At 42.3% G+C, this 25,959-nt stretch overlaps 1 protein-coding gene across 3 annotated transcripts in view; it reads right to left on the reverse strand.

The window, feature by feature from the left end:
- Positions 1 to 25,959, reverse strand: part of LOC308664552 (LON peptidase N-terminal domain and RING finger protein 1-like) — a 44,463-nt gene that overhangs the window by 2,060 nt on the left and 16,444 nt on the right. Inside the window, exons 7-13 of one of the 3 annotated variants that reach the window (XM_081321912.1) lie at positions 23,428 to 23,542; positions 22,374 to 22,495; positions 21,352 to 21,510; positions 20,187 to 20,349; positions 18,813 to 18,959; positions 5,372 to 5,665; positions 1,954 to 2,591 (exon numbers count right to left, since the gene is read on the reverse strand). In XM_081321912.1, the coding sequence (XP_081178038.1) occupies positions 5,501 to 5,665; positions 18,813 to 18,959; positions 20,187 to 20,349; positions 21,352 to 21,510; positions 22,374 to 22,495; positions 23,428 to 23,542 (871 nt within the window). In that variant the 3' untranslated portion in view covers positions 1,954 to 2,591; positions 5,372 to 5,500. Of the gene's footprint in view, positions 1 to 1,953; positions 2,592 to 5,371; positions 5,666 to 18,812; positions 18,960 to 20,186; positions 20,350 to 21,351; positions 21,511 to 22,373; positions 22,496 to 23,427; positions 23,543 to 25,959 lie in introns of those variants that run through there. The other 2 variants (XM_081321913.1, XM_081321911.1) reach the window with 2 other exon arrangements.

Here is a 25,959-nt window from a genome sequence, read left to right on the forward strand (position 1 = left end):
TACAAGCAGCTTGGGTTGGACACTGATCTCATCCTAGCTTTTCTCCTGTCAGGTTAGGAGGGCTTTCCCTAGATCAAACGAAAGATTACCATTGCTTCATGATCAACGGGGTGCCCCTCCTCTACGGTCACTTCTCCGGGGCAACTTCAGACCCATCTAGGGTCCCCCAATCAGGAAGAAACTAGCCATGGGGAGCAGAGGTCTGCTCTCCCACTGCCATGTGTTGCGGGTGCAAAAACCCCTAACATCACAATCTTAATCACCCTTTTGCTATTTATTAAAAATAGTAAGTCCTTAAATTTGTAATTAAAACATTGTTTCACTAAGGACTGAAGGAGACTCACCTGGTGCTGTTAAATCTGTCAATCCAAAGGTCTCTAATAGCTGAAAAGCAGTAAGTAATTTCCAAAAGTGTTCAGAGAAAGAAGTTTGCAAAATTACTGTTGTCTGAAAGGTTCTGACTGCAGTTTCAGGAAGGCTATTCTCTTGCCTCCCCGAGCATTAAACCTTCCAGAGAGTTCTATCTTGTGGTCTCATCATGAGAACCAGCTGTCTAGAGTACGTGTGGGTGATTGCAAGCCGTCCTTGTCTAGAGAGGTTCTGAAGAGCCAGTCTACTTGCCACAGGTCATTCTGCACTTTATTGCACTGCAATGTCAGCTCTGCTTGACTCTATATATTCCTCTGAAATCCAAGCTCACATTAAAATAGTAACTACATGAAATCCTTTCTCTGTTCCCAGTCACAACTAACTTTTCCCATTTGTTTCAATGCCTTTATTCAAAGAATGGCTAAATCCAAAACTAACCAAGTATGATATACAAATAATCCTCAGTTAAGGACCATAATTGGGATCAGGAACTCTGTTACTAAGCAATACAGTCCTAACATGAAAATTCACGTGACTGCACCAACTTACAACAGAAGTTCCAGTTGTGGCCATTAAGCAAATCACTAATGCTGAACAAGTGTCACTAAATGAGGACTGCCTGTATTGTATTAAGTACTCAACATTGAATAACTGCAAGTTGTTAATTAAGGGAATACAGACAGCATTATTGCCATAGGTTTTGATGTCTGTGGAATCTGAAAACTTCCAAATGTTGTTGAACAACAAACTCATCTGCATGAATCAGGGCAGTAAAAGGTGAGAGGAGCAGTACTGCAACATTTGAAGAGCACCAATTTCCTCTTATCTCTTTGTGATCTTTGATTATTAGAACGCTTAATTTTTCTTTGCTTTTGTCTCTGATTATCTTTGTTTTACACTGACACCTAGTGGAAAGAATTTTCATTGCCAAAAAGCTAACATAAATAAATCCCCCAAATATGATCTTGTATTCGAATTTAGTATTGTTCTTTTTTTGATACATATTTACATTTGTTTTCTTCCCATATGAAAGCACTGCAGAAGGTGATTTCTATATTCTTGTTGTTTGTCATAATTAAAACACTGCTAATATATAAATAAAGGAGCATACTATTCTTCTAAGGCAGGGGTGTCAAACTGCCGGCCTGTGGCCAGTTACATCATGTGGAGGCTGTGCCTACCCCAGCTCCAGCAATGCAAAAAAAGCTGAGATATGTCGCAACATCTCACGTGACATGGCGAGTTTGACACCTGAGTTCTAAGATAATGCCTTGAAGCAATTCATATGCTGTCTGACAATACCAAAGCAAAATGTATATGTTATCAGTAGGGTTTTTCCTAAATTTTATTTCAATAGTGCATGTTGCAAAGAGAAGCAAATATTTTCCTAAATTTGGTATATATTTACATAAATAATCCCCCCTTCATTTACTGAGGAAGCCAGAATTTTCTGGATCCAGGATTCCAGACACATATATTGTCCAAGCAGCTATAGGATTTGGCAGATTGAATTCATCATCATTGTGCAGTCTTGCATAACTACATTCACAGGAACCAATGTTTCAGACCAGGCAAACAAGGGTATTTAATTCCAACCAGTATTTTATTTCATAACACATGAAGTAAGTACAAATTGCAAACAAGCAATTTTGCTCCATCCCTTCACCACCATTTTATATCTTTAAATTAGAGAAGCTTATTATTCTGAGGAGGCACAATATACAGAAGAATGAGTTCAACACCAGTGGGTTATAAAGATGACATCTGGAAGCAAGCAGAGAAATAAGCAGCTGGTGGTAGCATGATAAAATAGTCCAAAAATCTATTAAATCTCCATTATGTCCTATAAATATCAGATGCTATTATCACAAGGATAAGATATAAAGGTTGAAAGAAACCTAAATTATGTTCAACATTTATAGTCTATCCCAACGGTTCCAAATAAATATAGAAAAATGCAAAATGGGGAAAAGCATAAGGACCAAATGCCCCTTATTTGGCAGTTGAATTCCTCTTCCCTTTATAGTACACAAAAAAACTCCAGCGTGGTAATTTAAGGCAAGCAAAAGATCTTAATGGGAGAAAATATATCATTTCCATTTCTCTCTCCCCATTTTACATTTTTTTAAAAACATAAATCTCCATGTTGGTGTGATTGTTCCTATTTGCGCCAAGATGCTTTTATGTTGCTGCAGCTGAAGGTCAACAGTTCACTGGATACTCTGCAAAGGAAGGACCATTTCTTCAATTGAACCAATCTTTAGCATTAGTTCTAATAGCTTTCAAACCTTTCTTGTTATCCTGTTAACTACAGTATAATCAGTGAAACAATTGTCTGGCTAACTCAGAATGTTGCTGGTTTCACACCCCAAAGAAAACTGCTGTTGGTTTTTCCTAGCTTCCCCCATTTCCGTTTGATTTATTTATGTTATTAATAGTTTCACCATTCCATTAATTTGTTATTTGAAGTAGAAAACCTTCACACTCAGCAATTAAGTAGCCATATTAACCTACAGGCCATTTAGAGGCTGGAGTGAAAGTCTTCCTCCTTTGAAGTTTTAGGATGTGTGTGTGTTTGTGTTTTCTGTGTGTTTGTGTGTGTGTGTAATATTATCCCAAAGCAACACACTGCAGGAAGAAGGTCTCTTCATTGAAGGTTATTGGTCACCAGACTGGCCATTGTGGATTGGTAGATAAATGTTTTCAACTTCCTGAGTGACCTGACAGTGATGCCCAAAGATGTTGACCCAGTTTTTATACCTATGGAAGGTTTAAAACCTGGCTCTGCTCTGTCCAAGTCCAGCTTTTTAACTATCTCTCCAAGATATATTTTAAATATATCTCTTTAAGATGATCGACCCAGAGAAAGGAAAATGGCCATTGTTTGCCTGATACAAAAAGGTGGAAAGGCACAAGAGTAATTGTCCAATGGGAGAACATGATAACCTACAGTCCAAATTGAATATTTTACAATTTGTTGACAAAGTATCTGAGTCTGGACAGGATTTTCTTAAACCACTTAACAGTCAAACCAGCAGTAGCACAAGATAGCAGCAGCTTAAATAATAATGTAGCATATGCCCTATGTCTACAGTATTTTAATTCTTTCTGACTAGCAGAGACAAGCCAATTTTAAATTACGTCAATACATTGTTATAAGGTGCACTATTAGGCACAGATTTAAGTTATAACGAAAAGCCAACACAGCTATATATCATAGCAGGTTTAAAATCTGCAAAAAAAAAGAATACAGTTAGTCCTTAATTTAGGACCATTTGTTTAGCAACCATCTGAAGTTACCACTCTACTTTAAAAAAAATGATTTATGACCGGTCCTCACATTATAACCATTACTTTCCCCAGTCATGTGATTGTAACTTGGGTGCCTGAGAACTGGCATTTATTTTTCACAGTTGCAGGATCCCAGAGTCATGCGATCCACACTTCCCAGTCAGCTGCTAATAGGTAAGGTCAGTGGGGGAAGCTGGATACATTTAACAATTGCTGCAAAAAAGATAATAAAACTGGGAAATTGTATGGCCGCATCACTTAGCAACAGACGTTCCAGTCCCAATTATGGTAATAAATCAAGGACTATCTGTATTCTACAGTGTTGTTCATTCACAGAATCCATATTCTTGGTGCCGGAGCACAAGAACATTTTATCTAAGAATAGTTTTAATCTTTGGCAAATTTTACAAACCAATCATTTTAGCAGCTGTCGTTTTAAAAATCCCATGTCTTCTTAAACATGGAACAAATGGTTGACTTTTCATGAACTATTCAGACATTCCCTATACTAAACCTATGTGTACATGTGCTCAGTTCATATTATATACATATATATCCAACTTTTTATATTCATGATAATTTGACTAGCAGCACGTACAATTATGCAGCAGATTGGTTCAGATGAATACTCTGATTTTACTGTCTTGAAACCTAGAATAATTCCTGAATTATACATTTTAGGTCATAGTTAGTGCTCTAGCTATTCACTTCATCACATGGGAATTGTCCACATTTTTATTTTTTGTTTTCAGGTTTCCCTTTAGGCATTTTCTGTGAATTAAATCTTTAAAACAGTCTGCTTCAGATGGGTGAGAAAGTATAGCTCTCCAAATGTTCTGTAACTCCCACCAATACTAGACAGCATTAGCAAAGGTGAGAAATCATTGTACTTCCTGAACATCTACACATTATCTGTTCACAGTTTAGGTTTTATAACTTTCTTATCATATAGAAGTATTCTAATCTACCTTCTTCAGCAGCATACATCATTGTAACTGATCCCTTTTGGAATTAAACAGCATTAAATAGCAATCAGAATAGAATAAAGGAAAGAAAAAATCAGCCCTTTTGTCATGTTCCTCATTTCTGAGTTGGCTTTTACACTACAATCAATAGCAGTGAGTTATTTAAATTGGAAAGGACGTCATACAATTTGAAGAGTATGTTGAATAGTCCCATGCAAACATCAATATGTGATATAAGGCAAAATTTCTCAGGAAAGTCCCAGCATTTATAGTTTTATTTCCTATTCTCATGGGTGTAAGGTGCTTAGAAATGTGTTCACTTGAATACAATTCTCATCTTACTACTGAATCTTTTAGCCTGTCAGTCCAAAACCCATTCAAAAAATCTTGCTACTACTACATTCTACTATAGTAAATCTTGCTACAACTGCAGACCAGTTTCAGGGTCCTCATTCAAGGACTATAGGTGAAGTCAGTTTTACAGTAACAAAATAATCACAATAAAAAGGGAAATAAAGACGTTAAGGCTTTGACCACCTTAACTTGGCATCTACTTGATGTGCTGGGATCACAACTGGTAGAATTTCCCAGTCACAGTGATGGCTGGAAATTCTAGGAATTGCAGTCCCAGGACCTCTGGCGGGCACCGCACTGGCATTGTGAGGAGCAACTGTATAGAGCACTTGTGGGCAAACTCAAATCCTCTCTTTGGCTGGAGAAAAGCTATAAAGAGTTGATCTATTCACCAGTTCATTCCTCTGTGGTCAGTTCCATTTTTTTTTGCCAGTGGTCTTCAGTTTGCCATTTCTTCCCTAGAACTCCCCACTTCTCTGCCTTCTATGTTATTTAAAACATCCTTGTGGCAAGTCTAATTATTAGTTGCTGTAGTCACGACTTTCCAGAAGAATGTTCAGAATATGCTTTAGTTGGGTAAGTCGTGCCTTCAGGGAGGTTTCAGAAAAAATAGTCAATTTGTGGGTCAACTCAAGGGGCAAGACAGATATAAGCCACCAACACCAAACTGGTCCATCTGGCGATGCCTGGTGAGAAGATAACAGAAAATACATCAACTCATTTTGCATAATAAATCAATCAAGATTGGTTCTACTAGAGCAGACATGTCAAACTCGCAACATCACGCGACATCGCGCAACGTATTGGGACTGTTTTGCCATTGCCAGCAATAGGGTGGGTGCGGCTTCCACGTGACGTATCCGGCCCACAGGCCAGCAGTTTGACACCCCTGTACTAGAACTACTTGAGTGGAACAATCTTGACCACATCAACATTCATTGTTGAACAGTGTGTCAGGAAAATTTCTTCATCAACTGAAGACTTAATTCTTGTCACTATCTACAGAGCATGTGACTAAATCTTTTCAAATTAATAGAAATCATTTTTTAAAAACTCCTACAAGGAAGACTAAGAAGTAGAAGCAGAACTATGCCCCAAATGTTACACTGATAGATGTTATGTGACAGCATATATTTAATGATACAATGTAAATTAAGTGGCAAAGCAATCACCCACTGGTGCATTGATATGAGCTGCATTCATCAACCAAGTTTAATCAAGTTAGTTAAAAACTGACTGTCTGAATTCACAACCTGATAAGGTTGGCTTGTTTGTTTTTTAACAAACTGGTTGAGCAAATCTAGTCTGTTTGCCTGATTTGTGGCTTAATCCATTTTGTGAACCCAGAAAATGGATTCTGCTTTTGATCTTTCATTTCTGATCATAGAAATAGGTCACCTATGAAAGCGTCTCATTTTCCCTCATTATCATGAGACAGACCACTATGAATGTACAGTTGCAAGAAAAAGTATGTGAACCCTTTGGGATTACGTGGAGTTTTGCATGAATTGGCCATAAAATGCGCTCTAAATGTCATGTAAGTCACAATAGAAAAACACAGTCTGCTTAAAATAATACTACACAAATATTAGCTGTTGTCATGTTTTAATTGAACATAAGATGGAAACATTCACAGTGTAGGGTAGAAAAAGTATGTGAACCCCTAGCCTAATGACTTCTCCAAGAGCTAATTGGAGCCAGGAGTGAGCCAACCTTGATTCCAACCAGTGTGATGATATTGGATGTGTTGCAGACAGCTGTCCTGCCCTTTAAAAACACACACCTGTTTTGGGTTTACTGGTCTCAAGAAGCACTGTCTGATGTGAACCATGCCTCGCAGAAAAGAGCTCTCAGAAGACCTACGATCAAGAATTGTTGACTTGCATGAAGCTGGAAAGGGTTACAAAAGTATTTCCAAAAGCCTTGATGTTCATGTGTCCACGGTAAGACAGACTGTCTACAAATGGAGAAAGTTTAGCACTGTTGCTACTCTCTCTAGGCGTGGTCGTCCTGTAAAAATGACTGCAAGAGCACAGCGCATAATGCTTAATGAGGTAAAGAAGAAACCTAGAGTGTCAGCTAAAGACCTACAGAAATCTCTGGCACATGCTAACATTTTTGTTGACACATCTACAATAAGGAAAACATTAAACAAGAATGGAGTACATGGGAGGACACCACAGAGGAAGCCATTGCTGTCCAAAAAAAATATTGCAGCATGTTTGAAGTTTGCAAAAGAGCACCTGGATGTTCCACAGCACTACTGGCAAAATATACTGTGGACAGATGAAACCAAAATTGAGTTGTTTGGGAAAAACACACAACACTATGTGTGGAGAAAAAAAGGCACAGCACACCAACATCAAAACCTCATCCCCACTGTAAAACATGGCGGAGGGAGCATCATGGTTTGGGGCTGCTTTGCTGCCTCAGGGCCTGGATGGATTGTTGTCATTGATGGGAAAATGAATTCCAGAGTTTATCAGGACATTTTGCAGGAAAACGTATGACCATCTGTCTGCCAACTGAAGCTCCGCAGAGGATGGGTGATGCAACAGGACAATGACCCAAAGCATACAAGTAATTCAACAAAACAATGGCTTCAACAGAACAGAATACGCCTTCTGGAGTGGCCCAGTCAGAGTTCTGACCTCAACCCGATTGAAATGCTGTGGCATAACCTTAAGAGAGCGATTCACACCAGACATCCCAAGAATATTACTTCACTGAAACAGTTTTGTGAAGAGGAGTGGTCCAAAATTACTCCAGATCTTTGTGCAGGTCTGATCTGCAACTACAGGAAACATTTGGTTGAGGTTATTGCTGCCAAAGGAGTGTCAACCAGTTATTAAGTCCAAAGGTTCACATACTTTTTCCACCTTGCACTGTGAATGTTTCCATCTTATGTTCAATTAAAACATGAGAACAGCTAATGTTTGTGTAGTATTATTTTAAGCAGACTGTGTTTTTCTATTGTTGTGACTTACATGACGTTTAGAGCGCATTTTACGGTCAATTCATGCAAAACTCCACATAATCCTAAAGGGTTCACATACTTTTTCTTGCAACTGTAAAATCAGGTTCTCACTTAAGGCCACTGGAGCTGTTAGGATGAGCTGGCTATTGGATCCAGCTGGTGATATGTGAAGGCTATTTTTGCCTGCACATATTGCATCTGCAAGATGATCATCTATTAAGTTGTTTTGATCTACGATACCCTCTGGCATCGTCTCTCAAAGCTTGATTACAGCATTCTGAATCTTACTGTGATTCTTTTACTGGATTTTTTTTTAGCTGATCAAAATCTCACACACTTGAGGTATTCTTGATGACACCATAGGTGCCAAATTAGTATGGGGCTGTTTGATAGCTTCTTTTCTGGATGGATTTCAGTTCATGAAACAGGACATGAACAGACTTGCTGGAGTGGTTTGGTGTAATGGTTAAGATGCTGGACTAGAAAGCAGAATGCCACGAATTCTGGTCCTCCCTTAGGCATGGTAGCTGGTAACTCTGGGACAGTCATTCTCTCTCAACCCAAACACTCCACAAGATTGTTACAGGGAAAACAGGAGGGAACGTTATTCTACTGTGAGCTGCACAAAGATATATCCACCACTTGTCCTTAAATCCATGCTCAACTTGTTTTGTAGCTTATAGTCAGGAATTATTAGGTAAAGGTAAAGGTTCCCCCGCACATGCGTGCTAGTCGTTTCCAACTGTAGAGGCCAGTGCTCATCTCCGTTTCAAAGCCGAAGTGCCAGCGCTTGTCCGAGGACGTCTCCGTGGTCATGTGGCCAGCATGACTAGACGCCAAAGGCGCACGGAACGCTGTTACTTTCCCACCGTAGTGGTCCCTATTTTTTTACTTGCATTTTTACGTGCTTTCGAACTGCTAGGTTGGCAGAAGCTGGGACGAGTAACAGGCGCTCACTGTTTCACGACACTTGGGATTCGACCCACCAAACTGCCGATCTTCTGATCAACAAGCTCAGCGTCCTAACCCACTGAGCCACCACGTCCCTCTTCAGGAATTATTAGTTCATTATAAATGTCTGCCAGGGAGAGAAGGCAGCAGTGATTAGACTACTTGTATCCTTTGGCAATTACCAATCAGAGGTTAATCTCTAATGTGACTGAGAAAATGAGCAGCCCTAAAAGAACAGATTAATCCTGACTTATTAGCCTACCAGTTAAGCAGCGGAGACTTCTTTAGATAGACATGTGATACTATTGGTTCTTCTTGATCTCCCAGGTAAACCAGACAGGAAACACAAATAGACAAACTAATTCTACTTTAAGGTTTATAAGGGTACATTAACATATTCTTGCATGTCTGAAAGTACAAACTTCTTGCCAACACTTTTAACTGCTTAACCATTGGAAAGAGTCCTTTCGAAGTTTCTTTCTCTCAACAGTTAAGTCACTGGGGGGCTCCTGCCTCTCTTGTCTAATTGTTTCCTAGCAAGCATCTCTTTGTCTCTTTCCTCAAGGTCATATACGTTATACCTGTTCTGAACCAGCCCTCTTCTCCCAACCCCTAATTAAGAGACGAGTCTGGAAAGCGTCCAAGGCTAAAAGGCTTCTGCCAAGGTTTAATTACGCAGATAACAAAACACAAGAGCTTGTCTTCTCAAACGAAAAAGTTGCTTTCAGCAACTAGCCCCTCCCCAAACACTTCTTTTATAGAGAGCTCAGGGCGTGGTCTCCCTGTGCCTCCTCCCGAGGAGTCCCATAGTCTTTCTTTGTTTGTCCCTGCTCGTCTGCCTCCTACGTCGGGCGTCCTTGAACAGGGCCAGCTGTGGGTCATCATCCTCCGCACTCTCGGGCTCACACAGCTGAGAAGAGGTCCCCGGCTGAGGACTCTGCAAAGCCTCCAAATCATCATCAGCCGGTTCGTTTCCCTCCTCCCCCACATCTGAGTCCTCCGATACATCGGACCCGGCTGTCGGACCCACCGGCTGGCCCTGAGTCACAACACTATCCCGCACCGCAGGGCCCTTCCCTCGGGTCTGCCGATCCGGATGCGGTCGGGATGGGAACTGTTCGTGAAAAGCAGTCACCAACGCAGGGGCATGAACGGCGGTCGCGTCTTCCCATGTGAAGTCCTCCGGCCCGTACCCTTTCCACTCGATCAGGTACTGGAAGCGACCTTTCAGCCAGCGGGAATCCCTGATGCTGGCGACCTCGAACTCGGGGGTGCTGCCTCCATCACGAGTTCCTGATGGGGGAGGTTCCGCTTGGCGAAGTGGACAGGCCGGTTGTTCGGGGACCAACAAGGACCGATGGAAGACGGGGTGCACGCGCAGGGAACGTGGCAGAGTTAAACGATAGGCGACCGGGTTGATGACGGCCTCGACTGGGAACGGTCCAAGGTAACGGTGGTCCAGCTTCCTCGCCGGCCGAGTGGATGGTAGGTTCCTGGTGGACAGCCAGACCCGATCCCCCACCGATAGTGGAGGCGTATCCCTTCTCGACCGATCGGCGAACCTCTTGTAGTCGGCCTTGGCCTTCTCCAGCTGCCGTCACACCAACCGATGGATCGCCTGTAACTCCGCCATGAATTCGTTCGCTGCCGGCTCCGGTGAGTCCACGGGAGAAAGAGGGAAGAACCTGGGGTGATAACCCACGTTGGCCAAGAACGGTGTCATCTGCGTGGAGGTGTGTTGCGAGTTATTAAAGGCAAACTCGGCTATGGCCAAATAGTCCACCCAGTTGTCCTGCTGCAGGTTAACATAGCAGCGCAGATACTGCTCTAAGATGCCGATGACCTTCTCGGTACCCCCGTCGGTCTGAGGATGATGCGCGGACGAGAGGCAAACCTTAATGTCCAACGCCCGCATCAACTCCTGCCAGAAGCGGGCTGTAAACTGGGCCCCCCTATCGGAGACGACCCTGTCGGGAAGGCCGTGCAGCCGGAACACCTGTTGGATGAACATGCGACTAGTGGCGCGAGCTGACGGTAAGCCGCGACAGGGGATGAAGTGCGCCATCTTGGTCAACATGTCCACCACCACAAACACTGTCGTGAAGCCGGAGGATGGGGGTAGATCCGTCAGAAAGTCCATGGACACAGCCCCCCAGGGTCTCTTGGGCGTTGGCAAAGGCTGCAGTAAACCAGGCGGGGCCCCTGTCGCTGACTTGGCCTGCCTGCATGGGACGCAGGAGGTGACATAAGACTGGACATCGTGTCGGACTCGGGGCCACCAGAAAGTACGGGAGACCAGGTTCAGAGTCTTGAACAGGCCAAAATGCCCCGCAGCCGGGTTATCATGACATTGGCTGAGGACGAGTCCCCTGAGTGGCCCTCCTGGAACATAGAGCCGGTCACGATAATACAGGAGTCCATCCGTGACCGACCAAGGCGAATCTGGCCCCACCTCTTCCTTCCGCTGAGCCACCCACGCCTCCTGCTGCTGCGCCTCCCGGATCCGAGCCCGTATATCCACCGGCTCCCGTACCGCAGCAAAAGACTCGACGGGGATCACTGTCCTGGGCGGAAGCTTGTCTTCCACTCGGGTGTACTCGGGCTTCCTGGACAGAGCATCCGCTCTCTGGTTGTGCCCGCTTGGTATGTACCGCACCCGAAAGTCAAACCTCGCAAAGAAGAGGGACCACCGGATCTGGCGTTGGTTCAAATTCCGAGCGGTCTGCAGACTTTCCAGATTCTTGTGGTCCGTCCGGACCTCGATTTGATGCCGCGCCCCCTCCAGATGATGCCTCCAAGCCTCGAACGCCGCCTTGATGGCCAGCAGCTCCTTCTCCCAGATGGTATAGTTGCGCTCCGAGGGATTCAATTTCCGAGAGTGATACGCGCAAGGGAAAAGGGTACCGTTGGGCGTCGCTGCCTGGAGTAACACGGCCCCAATGGCAATGTCGGAGGCGTCCGCCTCCACGACAAACGGCCGTTGCGGGTCAGGATGCTTCAAGATGGGCTCCTTCATGAAGGCGTCCTTCAAAGCTTGGAACGCCTGTTGTTCGGGGGCGTTCCACTGGAACCGAGTCTTCTTCTGCAGGAGCCGGGTGAGGGGGGCTGTCAAGGCAGCAAAGCCAGGGATGAATGTCCGATAGTAGTTGGCAAATCCAAGAAGTCGCTGAACATCCTTCACGCGACGCGGGGGTTGCCAACTCTGCAACGACTCAACTTTACTTGGATCCATGGCGATGCCCTCGGGAGAAATGCGGTGGCCCAAGAAATCAATGGTCACCTGGTAGAACTGGCACTTCTCCAACTTGGCAAACAGCCGATGTTTCCGGAGGCGCTGCAGGACCTGACGGAGATGCTGATGATGCGCTTCACGCGACGGGGAGTAAATCAGGATGTCGTCCAGGTAAATCACAACAAACTGGTCCAACAGATCCCGAAAGATGTCGTTCATAAAATGCTGAAACACAGCGGGGGCGTTGGTCAGGCCAAACGGCATCACCGTGTACTCGAAATGTCCATAGCGAGTACCAAACGCTGTCTTCCACTCATCACCCGGCCGAACCCTGACGAGGTTGTAAGCTCCACGCAGGTCCAGTTTCGTGAAGATCTTAGCCTCGTCGGTCCAAGAGCTCGGGGATGAGGGGCAGCGGGTAGCGGTTACGCACCGTGATAGCGTTGAGTTTCCGGTAGTCACAGCAAAGCCGTAACTCGCCCGACTTCTTTTTGACGAAGAGCACGGGCGCAGACACTGGCGAGGACGAGGGCCGGATGAATCCACGAGCCAAGTTCTTTGTCAGGAAGTCCCGCAATGCGGCCAACTCGGGCTCCGACATGGAGTACAAACGCCCCACTGGGAGAGGCGCATCAGGGACTAGGTCAATGGAGCAGTCGTAGGGCCTGTGCGGGGGTAATTGGTCCGCCTCTGACTCGCTGAACACGTCAGCAAAGTCGGACAGTACGGGAGGCAAGGAAACCCCTGAGGAACCCTCCACCTGGCCGGCACAGATATGGCGGGTGTGGTCCACGCACTGCAAACTTGGGAAGGTGACCAAGTTCTGAGACCAATAGATCTGTGGATCATGCGCCCGGAGCCACGCCAGTCCCAAGACCACGGGGAAGTGCAGATCCGAAGTGACGTAAAACTGAATGGCCTCCACATGGGTACTGATGGCCATACACACGGGTTGCGTGGCGGCCGTGATAGGCCCGGACAGGAGCACTCGACCATCGATGGTCTCCACAAGCATGGGCGGATCCACCGGACACTGGGGAACAGCCCATTTGGCCACAAAGGCCGAATCCATAAAGTTAGTGGTAGCCCCAGAGTCAATTAAGGCATGGACCGGAATCCCCTCTGGCTTGCCAGGAAGGATCAGTCGTGCCTCCAAAATCAAATGCCGTGGAGGTTCACAGGCACCGTCGGAACGGCGTCGCTCGGCGTGATCGTTGTGGGTCGCCCGATCTTTCACACCGTCTAGATCGGGCTCGGACCGTTTCCCGATAGCAAAGCAGGGGACTTTCTCGGAGCTGGCTTGGTCACTGACGCCCGCTGACGCTTCTTTGGGCAAGAAGCAGCCAAATGTCCAGGGTCCCCACAGTAAAAACACAACCCCTCCGATCGTCGTCTGTCCATTTCCGTCACCGATAGACGGGACCTGGCGGCACCCAGCTCCATTGGCTCCTCCCTCTGGACTGGGGGCTCACGCACAACAGGGGCGGCAGGGGTCTGTGGGGTGGCACGGCGACTCTTACGCTGCTGCAGCCGGGCATCGATCCGCAGACAAAGATGGATCAGCCCATTCAGATCTGAGGGAATGTCCACGCGGGCCAGCTCATCCAACATCTCCTCTGACAAGCCATCCTGAAAGGCATCCACGAGCGCAGCCTCATTCCAGGCGGAATCCTGGCTAAGCAGCCGGAAATCGCTGATATAGGCCTGTAGGGGGCGCTGACCCTGCCTCAAAGCTTTCAGACGTCGGGTGGCGGTCTGCGCCTTAATCGGGTCCTCGTACATGAGGCGCATATGGTCACAAAACCCCCCAAAGTTATCCAACAAAGGGCTAGGCTGTGCCAACAGAGGCGTGCCCCAACGAGCTGCATCTCCCGACAGAAGGCTCAACACGAATCCCACCTTATCACGGTCAGTGGGGAAATCAGCTGCTCTCACGCTGATATAAAGCTGGCATTGTCCCAGGAAGGCAGGAAACAGTTCTGGTTTACCAGCAAACTTATCCGGCATAGCTAACTGACATTTCCTCCTGGGTGGGGGGGCAGCATGTACCTGAGCCTGCAGTTGTGCCACCTGAGTGGCCAGCAAGGTGAGTTGCTGGTTGAGCTGGGCATTCTCGGCAAGAAGCTGCTCCATCGTAGTATTAAGGGGTGGGTGGCTGAAAGCAAACTGTTCTGAACCAGCCCTCTTCTCCCAACCCCTAATTAAGAGACGAGTCTGGAAAGCGTCCAAGGCTAAAAGGCTTCTGCCAAGGTTTAATTACGCAGATAACAAAACACAAGAGCTTGTCTTCTCAAACGAAAAAGTTGCTTTCAGCAACTAGCCCCTCCCCAAACACTTCTTTTATAGAGAGCTCAGGGCGTGGTCTCCCTGTGCCTCCTCCCGAGGAGTCCCATAGTCTTTCTTTGTTTGTCCCTGCTCGTCTGCCTCCTACGTCGGGCGTCCTTGAACAGGGCCAGCTGTGGGTCATCATCCTCCGCACTCTCGGGCTCACACAGCTGAGAAGAGGTCCCCGGCTGAGGACTCTGCAAAGCCTCCAAATCATCATCAGCCGGTTCGTTTCCCTCCTCCCCCACATCTGAGTCCTCCGATACATCGGACCCGGCTGTCGGACCCACCGGCTGGCCCTGAGTCACAACAATACCTAGGAACTTTCAATGCTGTTGATCAATTTTAGATTGCCTTAGGAGAGCTGGGAATTAAAGGCACTGCTTGACATGAGTTTCCATCTCTCAGGTTGACTTCAATTGGTGTCCCTTGCAAATACTTGAGTTGCTCCTAGAAATGGAGTTATTGCATGGTGTGTTTTAGTGCTCGATTCTGTCTCTTTTCAGTGTCTACATGAAATTAGCATAAAGTATGGAATTGAGTCCTCTCAGTGTTTTGGTGAGACCCAAATCTATTTCTTTAAAGCTGAAGAGACTGACAGTCAAATAATGTTTGAAGGTGCTCAGCGTAAAAGGTCACAGTTTCAGAGAAGTGAAAAACAGTTCCACTCAGAAGTGGTCTGAATGGAATCATATTCTAAGTGAGAATATGCAGTGGGAATACTGCTGAATCCAAACTCTTTCTCTGTTTTCCTAGAATGAAGCCATGATCAAAAGTACCTTTTATATACTGCTCAAAAAATAAATAAAGGGAACACTTAAACAACACGATGTACTGTATTTAATAGTAGGATGTCTTATCTTGTGTTCCCTTTATTTTTTTGAGCAGTATACATCAACTCCATCATTTCCTAGAAGAAAATGACTATGCAACTATGGTACACATTGTAATATCCTCCAGGTTTGATTACCATAATATTAATTATGTTAGGTGAGCTACCTTTATGTGTAGTCTGTAAAAAAATTACATAATTCAAAATATAAGCTGGTCTTTCACAGAATTCAAGAGGCCATATTGCACCTATCCTAACACTTTTCAATGGCTTTCATTCCCAGTGCTGATTTTCAATACCCTAAATCCAGGTTATTTGAAAGTATACTTTTTTCTATATTTAGATTCCTCATGGTAAAAGTCATTAGAGGAAATGTGACTATTGTTGCCATAAACAACAAGTGCCCAGAGTGCAATTATTTGTTAAAACCATAATTGGCTTGTACGTTTTTTAAAAAAAGATCCTAAGCAAGCCTGTTAAAATAGCTGTTAACTGTTTAGTCTAATTACATGTTTGGTTGTTTTTTTTATTAATTCTGATTTAATTCAGATTTTGATTTTATGTCTTATTTTAAAGACTGAGATTTTGGAAAACAATAATACAACATTAGTTAAGGAATAACGAATTGAAATAATCAAGGGTTGGGATACCACAGGTGCCTTAGAAGGAACATTTTTTAGGAGGTGAAACTGAAAGTAATTAGAAATGAAAAGTAGATAAGACTTGATTCAGTTTTTCCGCAGACAGGAAATTAAATACTTGAGTAAAACATATTTCTAGGCAGAAATAGATATTTTTTATTTTATTTTATTTATTTTTTTTAATTCCATTTATATCCCGCCCTTCTCCGAAGACTCAGGGCGGCTTACAAGCTTAGCAGTAGCCTTCATTCTATGTATATGCCTGCTTATTAGGGCTTTCACACACACCCCAGCGGCATTATTACAAAGTCAGCTTAATTGCCCCCAACAATCTGGGTCCTCATTTTACCTACCTCCGAAGGATGGAAGGCTGAGTCAACCTTGAGCCTGGTGGGACTCGAACCTGCACTAATTGCAGGCAGCTGGTGTTACTTAAGGAGGCATTAGCCCACTGCTCCACCAAGGCTCTATATGTGACTTGCCATTACTTTCCTCTAGGATGATTTTCAGCTTCTCAGTCCAGTTACAGCCCTGTAATTTTACAGAGTCGCATAGTTTGAAGGAGAGGTCATCTCACCTAAAATCATTTCTCCTTGTAAAGCATGCCTCATAGATGATCATCTAGCCTCTCTAAAGACTTCTAATGAAGAAGCACTCAAACTTTCATATGGCAGTCAGGAAGTCCCTCCTAACACCTAGCCTGATACCTAGACTACAACTGTCTTTAATGTTGTTCTGGTCCTGTCCCCTGTAGTGAATATATCTACCTCCAAAGGACAAACCAGGAGCAACACTGCTTATCTTTTTTCAAGGGCAGCTAAGTGCTGCTGCCATCTTCATCAAAGGACCCTTGGGTGATGACTGAAGTAACAAACTTTCTTCTTCTTTCTTCATGGCACTTCTGTGTAAGATACTGGATAAAACATGGCTGAGATTAATTCTGTTATTCTTTTTAGGCCAAACTCAAAGACTATTATCCAGCCGTTCAGGCATTTTGCTTCATATTATAAGTTGCCTTAGTTTAACATTATGGCTCTGTAGATGTTGCCAGTTTTATGCTATCCCTTCTGTGTGCTTCGTTTCTTTTTATGGGTTATTAGTATAATATTCTTAAGCGCATGCCATTCTAAGAATTGTAGAGCAATGGCAATTCTTTAAATTATTCATGCAACTAATAAATGATATGGTGTATTATTAATACAACCTACTAATATCTTAAATTAATATTGCTAATGTAATAGTAACTTAATGCTGAAATATTTAAAATAGTCACCATGGTGAAATTGTACAAAGTAGCATGTTCTTTCTAGTCTTTAAAACAGAGCCCAAACTTCCTATTTTAAAAAGCCCAAAAAAGCAATCTTTCTTGTAGAGCTATTAAGTCTCACCTATTACTTGAGGAGAAAGGTTTGCAGGTTCCAGCAACCCAAGGTCATAATTCCTTTAATTAATTTATTTAGACAGAAAAGTGAGATTAATAGGTTAATTAATTCTAAATTAAATTTACTTTGGCACTGAACTTTGTTTATTACTACACTCCTGGAGAATTATGATGTTCAGGTACAAAGTTCTCTTAAGGCTATCTAACCGCTTGTAGAAAGAAAAACATACATGGAAAGTTATGATAATGCAGTATATCTAATATTATTTACTTGGGAAGGCAGCATTTCTAAGACTATACCATGAATGGTTTGAGCCTTATGGTAATCTAATACTATGGACTGCATTTAAAGGGCATTACCTAGTCAAATGGCTAAAAATACATTTTTTAAAAAATTGTATGACTGTACAAAATGCAACATTTTAAACTGCTGACTTAATTTTGTTAGGTTCTTATCTGCCTTTGGCTGATCTTGAAAAAAAAAATATGTAATGATACTTGCATAGTATTTGGATGGGATACTACTGGAAATCTCAGGGCAATAGCAAGTCTAAGAAATCAACAACACATCCTAGAAAAATAATAGAAAATAACTTTCATTCCTGCCAGGAAAACTTCATGGATTCCATGGGTCCATATCACCATCGGACATTGAGTTTGATTCCAGGGAATTATTGTTTTAACTCATTCAACTTATAATGTACAGAAGGCAGGTGGCAGAAGGCATCTACATACATGAACCTAAATCTGAAATTCAAGGCAATTTAATTCCTAGAAAATAATTAAAAAATGGCTTCTATAATATCTATTAAGAAATGCAGCATTAAGATTCTAGAGAGGACAAATGAAGGACAAGATACGAATGGCTGCATAGCATTTATTTATCTCTTGTGATGTGCTTCTTTTTTAAAAAACTTAGTGTATGAACACAAGATTATTTTAAAAACCCTATGTGTGCCATGGAACACCACCAAATATGACATGGCTCATGTATCTAAGAAACAGTATTTCTATCTCACTAAGCAGGGGGTTGGACTAGAAGACCTCCCAAGTCCCTTCCAACTCTGTTATTCTATTCTATTCTATTCTATTCTATTCTATTCTATTCTATTCTATTCTATTCTATTCTATTCTATTCTATTCTATTCTATTCTATTCCATACTATATTATGCTATGCTATGCTATGCTATGCTCATCAACAACAACTTGATAACACATAATCAATAAATGGTCAACATGGCTTAACTCTGTGGGCACCTAGTTTATCTAATTTACTACTATCAGAATAGAATCCATGCCAACACAGGATAATTGTTGTTGCAACATATTGTTGCAACCCTCCAAAGACTGGGAATCTTCTATATTCTCCTCCAAATTAGAATGAAATCTGAGTATCTTTATTGTTATAGTATTTGACAGTTATATATCCCTTTTGTCTGATCTCATTCCCCTGCAGATTATTTTATATTCCTGGTGAGAACAAGTCTCAATACCTGTATGTCTTCCTCTTTTTCAGGAAGTGGTCCATGATGCATCACAAGCTGTCTCAAAGTTCTGCCCCCTTGTTCATAAAACCTCTGGGTTAGCTCATAGGTACAATCATGCAAATTCTGGAGCTCAGTCTGTTCTTCTCCTTCCATCTAGATCACAAAGTCAGAAGTTGAAAACAAGCAAAATGAAGCATATTGAAAGTAAAAATGAAAGAATTTAAACAACAGTTGAGATCAAAAGAGACTGTGGGAGAGAAAACGTAACAACCAAGTAGAACTCAAATGTGGTTGCCATATAGCAGGGATATGTAAAATACTGCATGCTTGAAAAAAACAAAACCTGGTTTTGAGCAGTCTGTGCTAACACTGAAACGTGCTTGGATGTTTTGCTCCATACACAGAATGAAAAGTGCTGTTCTCTGCAGAATTGGTTTGGGATGGGAGATAAGAGAAGGAAATGCTCTTGAGGAAACTCTCTCAGCCTACTGGGAAAGGAAGGTGCTGGGACAATGGGGACAATGGGGGCAGAGGGCCAAACTGAATAATCTATCTCCAATCGTTACCATCGGTCCTATAAGATCTAACAAGAGTAGGCATGGTTCAAGTAATTGTTTACTAGCTCAGCTATGTTAAAATTTGTTCATTTTAATATCTGTTTACTTATTACCACCTTGAATGCCATCTTTTGGTGGAAAAGTGAAATACAAACTCAATAAATCATTAACACCTGTAAATTATAAGTAGTCCTCAACTTACAACAGTTTAGTGACTATTTGAAGTTACAATGGCATGGAAAAAAGGGACTTAAGACCATTTTTTGCACTTACAACCTTTGCAGCATCTCCATGGTCACATGATCAAAATTGGCAACTGACTCATATTTATGATGGTTGCAGTGTCCCAGGGTCACGTGATCCCCTTTTGCTACCTTCCTACAAGCTAACTCAATGGGGAAGCCAGGTTCACTTAACAACGGTGTGATTACCTTAAGAACTGCAGTGATTCACTTAACAGCTGTGGTGACAAAAGTTGTAAAATGGGGTAAAATTTATTTAACAAATGTCTCACGTAGTAACAGAAATGTTGAGCTTAATTATGGCTGTATGTAGAGAACTACCTATATCAAGTGACACCCTGTGCATATCATTCCTTTTGTTTTAGCCAGATATTTAGGACATTGCAGTTCGGCTGTTCGATTTTCACCGGCTCAAGGTTGACTTAGCCTTCCATCCTTCTGAGGTTGGTAAAATGAGGACCCAGATTGTTGGGGGCAATATGCAGAGTCTGTAAACCACTTAGAGAGGGCTGTAAAGCCCTATGAAGCGGTATATAAATCTAAGTGCTATTGCTATTACTCTTCACATAACGACTACTCACCTTCTCGTCTTCCAAATATTCAACATCTGCAGTGTTGTAGCCATCTCTGTGCCCTCGTCTTAAAACTCGAAACCTCCTCTTGCCTATAGTGTCCACCAATGACCGTCCGTCAGGAAAAAATGCTATTTTCTGAATCTCTAATATACAGCCATAGTCAGCAAAGCTGAAAAGAGACAAGCTTATTAATGCAGGACAGAAGGAAGTTTCATATTTACAGTTCTTCTTTTCCAGTTCTGCTGTGCTATATAACCTGTGGGATGCTACTATGCAAATGCTTTGAACTGAATGGCATGGCCTACGAGGACCCAAACTCAAAAACAACACAATTTAAATGTAATTAAATTAAAATTCAATCCCTATCAAATACTGGAACAACTTTCCGGTACAGATTCCCTTTCATTTGTACCCATTTGACTCTAGCACTTCACAAACAAGAAAAACTTTTAAGTTTTACTTTTTAGGCTTTACATTTACCGCATATCCAGAAAATGTATATAAAGAACACACTTTTAACACGTTTCTTGAACTCCTGCATAGTCCCAAATAATCACATTTTCAACCAGATGCACAGGTTCCTTCCTTTTACGCTGTGAGCAAGCAAAACACTGCAAAAAGTCACCCTGCACAAGCGATAGACTGCATTCAATATGCAGATGTTGGAGACAAAGCTGGCATAGTGAACAAATATCAACGGAAAGACCAGGTGGTCGTCTCTATTCTACCTGCCATTCATAAACATTAAGTGCAGACTAACATGTAAAAAAGATACCAGCAAAGAAACAGATCAATATCCCTTCGTTTATTTATTTAGATTCTGACTATATTCCTCCTAATCATTGGCATCTATCAAAGAAAGCTGATTTGCAACTTGATTTTATGAAGCTCAGGGGAGTTTTCTACTTCACTTCTCTAAAATCTAAGTTTTTTGTAGGAGAGAAGGAAGAGGAAGAGAGCATTCAGTTACAATCGGGAGATGAGACTCTGCCTCCCAATCCCAAGTTGAACCCATGTATGGAATTTCAGAAAACGAAGTTAAATTTGTTCTTTTTTAGTATGGTTCTACTATCTATTGATTCAACCAACCCCAAAATTGTGGGGATTCAACCTCTGCTTAGACCGAAGTTTTTAAAAGTCTGAGCAGCCCTGGGTCTTCCGTGTCACTTACTTTTTTCCATTTTCATATATGCACATGCCAAACATCTTTGTGCCAGTCTCCTGACATCTTCGCATCATGAGTCGATAGCGAGGTTCAAACACATGCAGAGGACATACAAGACCTGGAAATGACATGGTGCACACAAAGATGGGGATATTCTTGTTTAGGCTGTAAAAGAAAGGAGGGGAAAGACCATGATCAACAAAAGGACTGTGTGTAGGAACTTGAAAAATCAACGGGAGGATTTTAGAGTAGAATATACCACTGGATAACTTTTATGCATGAACACAAGGACACTGAGGTGAACCCTTCACGCTTGCTCAAAAAGATAAAATGCATGAGGACTACGAAATCTACCAAGCAGCCATATATTTATTAGATTTACGTGGCCATTTTCCTCCATGAACTCTAAAGATCGCCCAAATGTTGTGTTCTATAAACCCACTATCTAGTTCACCTGTCCCATCAAGCATTGCTAGGGACATTCATCAACACTTGGACCCTTCCCTTATAGAAAGAGAGCTTCAAACCTACAGGTATTCCTAAAATAAGGCATGGGGAAAATGGCCAGTTGAGCTCTGATATCAGATTAAAGAAGACACAGAGAGAAAAAGGCTTGAAGACATGATGGTGTGAGGCACGTGTTATGGAGCAAGGATGGCCAAGGAATAAACAAATAACTTATGATCACTATGTAAAGCTTACCTTGTGTAGGTGAATGTATGAATACACAAGAGAGAGGGAGAAAAAACACACAGCACCGGTTTTCTAAATGCTGGAAAATGCTAAAAGTGCTGGGGAAGATAATTCATTGTTTCTGATTAATAATTGAAATAAACAGCAATGAATGAAGTTAGGGAAACCAGTTCATCTTGCTAAAAAGTGACCTGAAGCGATCTTTCTAATTGTAACAGGCTTACTTTTAAGGACTGAATAAAACCGTCAAATATATTTTCCCAACTGCTGTAAAATAACTTTCCTGCTTCCAGGATTTTACACCTAGAATATGCAGCTCAAAGGTTCATATTTACTTTGAAAGTTCTACCATTTCAGCTTGGTGGACCAGTTTCCTTTCTGCCAGCTGCGAGGGGAAGACTGTAGTCATCAATTCTTCAAGCAGAATGGTAGTAGTGTATTTTCCAGCTCTCAGATACTGGAAGGAATCAAACATTCGTAATTGTATCACCTTGATATAGTTTACACACATTTATAGATATGCGTTATGTATTTTAAATCCACAAAGTACATCTTTTGTAGAATGGAAGATGGAAAGCATTCAGCAAAAGACAATCTGCTCCCCGAGTTCCTCTTTTGTACTTAGCCAGTTTTTAAGGTTTTTTTAAAAAAAAAATCCAGTACTGAATTGCACAGAACTGAAACCCCCTTTCAACAAAGTATCTTCCCAAAGAATAAAACTGTGGCTCAGGTGACCCACTGAAAGCATTTGCAAATATTTTCGTCTGGAAATCCCACCCTGAGCACCTGTCCATATGTAATGTTCATTATCTGGTACCAAACACAAAATTGGTTTTGCACTAATTCTTGCTAATACCTAGCAGTATTTAATAAATCTGTTTGATTTAGCACTTGATAAGGAGCCTAACATTTTTATCAGATAGTCTAAAGTACTATGGCTAACTCTTACGACTTACTGTAGACAAAATTATTCTCAAAGTTAATTTATTTTATTTATTACATTTGTATGCCGCCCATCTTGCTACCAGGCGACTCTGACCAGCTTACATCAAAATAAAACCAACAAATTGCTGCAATATTTGTACCTGCCAGGAGATGTGCTTTCATACACACCAGAAACACAGAAACTCTTATCTTAATCAAGGCCACTTTTATTACAAAAACAAAAACAAAAAAAACCACCAGTCAATAATGAAAGTCAAGGATGAAGAACATACCTACCAATCGGCAAATCCTGAAAAAGTGCAAAACCTGCAAAAATTTAATATTCTTCAGAAGCATTGGGACTACAGAACTGGTTATCCTCTCCTTTTCCTTGATTACAGAAACAAAAGCACCCAGCAGTTGAAGGCAAACAACAGAAAATTGACCCCTCTTTCCCCCTCTTACCTCTCCCAGGCTTTGCTTGCAAAGTGGGCAGTTGGGTCGGTGGTCTAGGCAACGCTCCATACACTCTTTGCAGAAAGTGTGGCCACATGGGGTGGTGACAGGTTCGTACAACATACTGCAGAGAAAAAGACCATCTCTCGTTGGGCATTGACATGTTCATTAGCGAGCTACTTAAGTATGGGATGGATGGCCTGTCTATTAGGTGGCTGGAAAGAATTCAAGAAATGCTCATCAACCACTGTTCTGCCTCAAACTGAAGTAAGATATCAAATGGGATGCCACAGGGTTTGGCTCTGGGCCCAGTACTCTTGCACATTTCCATTAATGACCTGGATGGAAAGAATGCTTATTACATTTATAGACTACACAAATCAGGGTGGGAATGTCGATACCTAATAAGACAGCAGTACATTTCTGAATAATCTTAAGAGGTTCAAGAAATGAATGGAAAATGACAGCATAACATTCAACAGAGGCAAAGGCTGAGTTTTTCACTTAGATCTCAAATGCAAAGGCGTAGCATGAGTTATTACCTAGCTTGGTAATGATACTTGAGGAAATGATGACTACGAGCTAAATATGAATTAGAACTTTGACATAGGAGGTAAAAAGGGTAAATGCAAGAAGCTTCAGTTTCAAAATGACAACAGATCCCTACTCTGATCAGACTCCATTTCAAAGACAGTCTTCAATTCCAGGCACCTGATTTAAGATAAAATGGAAACAGTTCAGAGAAGAGCAATGAGGATGATCAGGCAACTAGTAACTAAGTGCTAGGAAAAGAAGAAATTTTGCAGAAGAGAGTTTAAACATCTGTCCATATAGACCATTCTAGCTGCATCACAATTCAATAATATCAAGAGAAATATGTTGCTTTCTTGGGACATATATAATGGAAAACATAATAATCAGTTTACAGGATGAGAAGAAATTTTTTGCAGTGGTGGACGGTTTTGTAAACAGCAAGCTCCTGTGTTAACTTGAAATAAATGGCTTCTTCCTGGTTCACAAGAGAGAAGTTGCAAAGAAATGGAGAAAGTCTCCACTGCAATGTAAGGTAAGATAAATTGGTTCTAAAGTGAAAAGTATTGAGTGCTCAAACTCTTGTAAGTCTAAATCAATACTTCCTGTTAAACACTTTCTTGAAGATTTACTTTTAACTGAATCAGCTTCCAAGAGTCGAACACTAAGATTCCTAACACACCTGACGACTACAGATAGTCCTTGGGTTATTACCACCTATTCAATAACCATTCGAAGTTATGATGGTGCTGAACAAGGGAGACTTACAACCAGTCCACTAAATTGTGGCTGTTGCAGGCCTGGCTCACAATTATGACATTGCAAGGGTCACATGATTGCAATTTCCAATGCTAACATTAAAAAACTACAATACTCACACTGTGAAACAGAATTATGTTAAAAAACAACAACACTGTTCTACAATTTCTCAGCACCAGTCCCCAAATTGTTCCACTCCAATTCCATCACACTGCGCCACTGTATGATACAGCCAGTGTTTCTATTTCCCACATAAAATATATATTCTGCAAAATAAATCAATTAAGGTTAACTGCCAAAGACCCCTCCTTTCTTACTTTCTTTGGAATATCCATCTTCAAATGAAACAAATTTCAGTTCATTACAAAATAGTACCACTCTGCAAAAGACATTACACTGGCACGCTGAGCTGGATAACAATTTCAGAGGTCAAAGAAGTCCTCTATTAAGTTCTGTCTGGACTTATTTTTCAGACACCCATCCCTTTATTGTACTGCATACTGTCACGACATTCTAACCCACTTTTGGTTTTTGTTCACAGCCTTTTCAGAGTAAATGTTCAGGCACTGAGGTCTGCATGTCCATTTAATATCTTCCAGTATCCCCTTTGCATCTCAGACCTAGGCACAATTTCTTTGCCCCATGTCTCAAAGTCTTTCACCCATACCATTACAACTGGGGAGAGGATGTAGAGGGCAAGAACCACGTCAGACCAGAGGTGGAGGGTTTTGCAAGCAAGCTCATTTTGCCTTCATTTCTATCAAACATTTATGATATGAGATCCTTAAGCTTCTTGGTAGGAAGCTTAGGGCTAGTCTTATGTAAAGCTGAGGTGGCTTGGGGCGTAAGGATTATGCAGAGACAGCAGGCTTAAGTTGAATGTTTATTGAGGTACCCGACACGGACTTAGCCGGCTTCTGCTCTTTTTATAGCCAGCTGGTGGCTGGCTGGACCAATCAGTCTTTCGGTTTCCTCCCGCCTGAAAGCTGGACCAATCGGCTGTGTCTGGTTTTGATAGCTAAGGAATCCTTGTGGCGGCTGCACATGCGCGGTCGGCAGTCGGGCTGACAGCTGAGAGCTGTCAGCTGCTGCACCTGCGCATTAGCCAGCGGCAGCTTTGACAGCTGTCAAACTGCCGCGTGTGTTCCTGTCAGCCGTTATTTACCTCATACAACTGTCGTTAACTTGAACTAGTAACAACAATACATATAACATTAATATATAACATTAATATATAACACCCCTTACCCT

The sequence above is a fragment of the Vipera berus genome, assembly GCF_964194415.1.
Source record: "Vipera berus genome assembly, chromosome: 2".
Classification (NCBI taxonomy): domain Eukaryota; kingdom Metazoa; phylum Chordata; class Lepidosauria; order Squamata; family Viperidae; genus Vipera; species Vipera berus.